This window comes from Bactrocera dorsalis, chromosome 1 (genome assembly GCF_023373825.1).
Source record: "Bactrocera dorsalis isolate Fly_Bdor chromosome 1, ASM2337382v1, whole genome shotgun sequence".
NCBI lineage: Eukaryota > Metazoa > Arthropoda > Insecta > Diptera > Tephritidae > Bactrocera > Bactrocera dorsalis.
In genome coordinates, this window is record NC_064303.1 from 53,238,733 (window position 1) to 53,243,474 (window position 4,742).

Here is a 4,742-nt window from a genome sequence, read left to right on the forward strand (position 1 = left end):
TTTATTATATATGCACCCAATATGCAAAATAACGTATGATCAACAAATTTGAAATTGAGTGTTTCATTGATTTCATTCCACCACTTCAAGTTACATATTATAATTTCACTAGTCTTATATATCGTCACCTGAAATGCAAAATATACCATGGTGTTAGAAAGAATTGATTGTACATCGTCTACAAAATACATTTGTTTAATTGAAGTAGCAACTTATTACATGGTGTCAGAAGTAAAAAAAATATATCTATTTTGTTTTCAAAAATAAAAATAAATACAATTTGAATGTGGAATTGGGAAATAATTCTAAACTTGTGAATTTCATCATTGGGCCATTGCATTGCGGCGTGCATGGGAACATACAGTTGACGTTGTCAAGCAAACAACAAGTTCATCGGAAAAAAATTAAAAATGGCGGATATACGAAAACCATTGCGAGAATTGGGTTGTGGAAATATATCATCGGATTGGAAGAACTGGAAGCGTGATTTCCAAGTCTACATGATGGCAAATGACAAGGACAGCGTAGCTGAACAAAAAAAATATCAATTTTTCTGTTTTTGATTGGGACCAAAGGTGCTAACATCTTCAACACTTTGTTTCCAAATGATGGGTCTCAAAATGCATTGTTGGGTACAATCACGACAAAAAGACATGTACCAGGAGCAGGCAATGTAGCAGCGCATGACGTGGAGGAAACAAACCAACGCACATTGTGTGAAGTGATGAAAGCATTCTATGAACATTGTCTGCTGCAAAAGAATTTGACAATGGAATCCTACAGATTTAACAACATGGTGCAAAAAGAACATCAACCGTTTAGTGAATTCCTAACCGAACTGCGAACTCAAGTCGATCGTTGTGAATTCAATTGCACTTGCAAATTATCGTACGAAGATCGAATGTTACGTGATCGCATCATAACGGGGGTTTTTGACAAGAAACTTCAGCTAAAATTGCTCGATGGACGGGATGAAAAATTGGATCACGTAATTGATGTGTGCAAGACATTTGAAGCAGCGAAAGTGAACAAGGGTATTTTAACGTCAAAGCAGTCGATTTCAGCTGTGGTAGATGGTAAGACTGACTCAGTCAACGCAGTCAATTATAATCGGCGATTTTGTTTCAATTGTGGTGGTGATTGGAAGCCGGATCACAAAAGTAAATGTCCAGCCAAGGATTCCACATGCCAATGCGGGAAAAAGGGTCATTTTCGCAAGATGTGTCGTAAAAAGGGAACCAGATCGGAGGCAAGTACATCGGAATCCAAATCAAAAGAAAAACAACGGGTTGACAACGTTAGTTGGGCTGATTTATCAGGTAAGGCGTCAACAAGACTCCGAAATATTAAAAATAAGTTACTTAGTATTAAAAATACAAATTTTAGAATAAATTCATTCGGACGAAATAAAAAAAATTGGACTAAGATATACCAAATAGGAAGTAGACTAGTCAAATTTAAGATTGATACGGGAGCGGATGCCAAAGGAAATGAAAATCAAAATGAATAGTGAACAAAATGACTTCCCTGTATTCGATTATAGTAATAATAAAGTTAAAATTTTTGGTATTGTCAAAATTAAACTTGTGGCTGTAAAGTCTCATTTTGAGCGAATGGTAAATTTTGTTGTTGTTGATAGTACATTTGAACCGATACTGGGTCTTGAAACATGCATTGAACTTGGATTAATTAAAAGACTGGATATCGAATCGATTCGATTCGCGAATGAAAGGGACCAGTTTGTGAGTGAACATAACGATGTGTTTACTGGGCTGGGAAAAATTCCTGGGCAAATAACGATACATTTGCAGGAAAATTCAAAACCTGTTGTTCATTATAGAAAGCGTTTTCCGGATACAATCGTTAAAAAACTTTAACCAATGCTAGATGAGATGGTTGACAAAGGAATCATTTCACCGGTATCTCACTCAACTGACTGGGTCAATAATTTGCAAGTGGTAGAAAAATCAAACGGCAATTTGCGGATTTGTTCAGATCCAAAACCACTTAATAGTGCCTTTTTTTGATTCCAACTATTGACAATCTCACCTCGGAATTAGCAAATAAGAAAATATTCACTGCTTTGGATTGCTCAAACGGGTTTTGGCAAGTAGAGTTGGATGAAAGGAGTTCAGAGTTAACAACATGACACCTATTGGTCGATACAAATTCAAAACACTTCCTTTTGGGTTGAACATTTCTCCGGAAATTTTCCAAAGACGCATGATTCAAATTTTTGGTGATGTTCCTGGAGTCTTTGTTTATTTTGATGACATGGGAATCATGGCGTCAGATGAGGGGAAACATGACAAAATCTTGGCAATTGTTCTTGAGCGTGCACGTATACATTATGTTAAATTCAACCCGGAAAAAATTCAGTTTCGTAAATCTGAGGTAAAATTTATGGGCCACATTTTATCGAGTGGTAAGATTCAACCGGTTCACAAGAACATTGAAGCTATACTTAAAATGAAGAAACCAACTGATAAACATGGTGTAATACGTTTGCTGGGCCTATACAAGTATCGGGCACAGTTTATTCCGAATCTATCAAAACTCACGGCAGAATTGAGAAAATTAACTGGAAAAGATGTTGTATTTGAGTGGACTAAAAAACACGACACTGAACTCGATAAGTTATTATTAATTATCACATCTGACCCGGTTTTAAAAACATTTGATTCAGAAAAACCGATTGTCATTCAGACAGATGCGTCAAAAGATGGACTTGGATCGTCCCAATTGCTTTTGCATCTAGGACCCTAAGCAAAACCGAACAGAGGTGGGCACAAATTGAAAAGGAACTTTTGGCCGTGGTTTTTGCATGCATACGTTTTAAAAATTTTATTTATGGGCGCGAGTTCATAGTTGAAAGTGATCACAAACCACTTGAAACATTAGACTTGCGTGATATCGATAGTGTCACACCAAGACTGCAAAGAATGTTCATGGTATTATTAAGATATCCGAAAATGAAAATCATTTATAAACCCGGAAAAAGTATGTTATTAGCTGATTGTGTTTCTCGTGCACAGTTAGACGTGATCTCAGGGGAGGAGGAGGATGATGAGATTCGAGATGAAATGAGTGCAGTTATTCACCGGATTACAAAGTCGGCTTGCGTGTAAAAAGACAATCTTCAATGCTTAAAACGGTCATTAAATTCGGAAAACCTCAAACAAGTGTGTACGTAACAAACGGATGGCCAGAATATCGAATCCTGAATGATTTTTGTCGAGAGTTTCATAAGGTGAAATCAGAACTACACTTTGAAACTGGTTTATTATTTAAAAACCATAAATTGGTGATTCCAACTGAGTTGAGGGGAAAAATAGTCAAGCCGTTGCATGAACCACATCTCGGAATTGAAAAAACACCTGCGAGAGCAAGAATTTTATACTTTTGGCCAGGAATGAGCACTCAAATTAAAGAAATGATTGCATCATGCAATATTTGTGAGATATTCAAACGTAACAATCAAAAAGAACCATTGGTTCAGGAAATAAATCCCAAATATCCGTATCATATTGCATCCGTGGATTTATTTGAACATGCCGGTAGGGACTACATCTCAATAGTGGACGCATATTCCAATTTTTTGGTATCGACCAGGGTCAACAGCAAAACTTCTGAATATTTAATTGAAGTATTGTGTACCATATTTAACACAATCGGATATCCATCGATCATTAAAAATGACAATGCTCCATTCAACTCGTCGAAATTTGAAAAATTTTCACGGGATTTTAATGTTAAATTTAAATACTCAAGTCCAAGATATCCACAAAGCAATGGCTTGGCTGAGAAGGGAGTGGCAATTGCCAAGAATATTTTGAAACGTTGCTGTGAGACAAATGAAGTAAAACAATTTCAATATAGAATCATGGAATATAATACTACGCCGGTCGCAAGTATGCATTTTACTCCATCGGAATTATTCTTTGGTAGACTAATTAAAACAAAACTGACAGTGTCGGAACAATTGATTGCCAAAAACAATGTCAAAGAGGAAGCTATTCAAGAAAAAATTGATAAAAAGAAGAAAAAACAAAAATATTACTATGATCGAAATGTGAAGTCACTGCCATTATCGAAGGTGGGAGATTTGGCAATTTAAAAAAAAAAATGGAAGGGAATGGCATTACGGGAGAATTATTGGACTGGTTAATGGCCGTTCATACATTATTCGGGACGCATTTGACAATCACTTCAGACGTAATCGTAGATTTATTGCTAAAACTAATAATGAAGATTTTAATGCTAGTGATCTAACGTTTGAAGAAAATATTAAAGCCGGACAGCTAGATAATTTTCCAGAAATACAAATCGCAGGGCCAATGATTGTAGAAAATAGTCAAAATTGGAAAATACCCATGAACAATGTAATTGCAGACGAATCAGAACTTCCAGTGGAGGGTGAAATTGAGAATTATCGTAATTCATCATCGGAATATGAAACCGCTGAAAGTGATGATTCAGATGCAAACGATTGTAGCGCTGTAGAGGCGATTCCTGAACCTTGTACTTATAGAATGCGTAGTGGTCGTGCTGTTAGACCACCGCAACGATATGACTGGTAAAATTGTAACACTTATTATTGGCTCCCGGTCTAATTTATTTTATTGATTATTGTTATTTTTATATATAAAAAAAAGAGCATGTAATGTGAGACTAAACGCCATGTTATGGCAACACTGGTATGGTTGTTGGCTGTTATATTCTTTTCATTCTGTGTCTGTGTT

At 36.0% G+C, this 4,742-nt stretch overlaps 1 protein-coding gene across 1 annotated transcript; it reads left to right on the top strand.

The window, feature by feature from the left end:
- Nucleotides 1–262: 262 nt before the first annotated feature.
- Nucleotides 263–1,522, top strand: LOC125775549 (uncharacterized). Its single transcript, XM_049446206.1, has 2 exons — nucleotides 263–1,319; nucleotides 1,387–1,522. Exons 1-2 carry the CDS (start codon nucleotides 725–727, stop codon nucleotides 1,389–1,391), a joined length of 600 nt encoding a protein of 199 aa, XP_049302163.1. The 5' UTR covers nucleotides 263–724; the 3' UTR covers nucleotides 1,392–1,522.
- The last annotated feature ends 3,220 nt before the right edge of the window (nucleotides 1,523–4,742 follow it).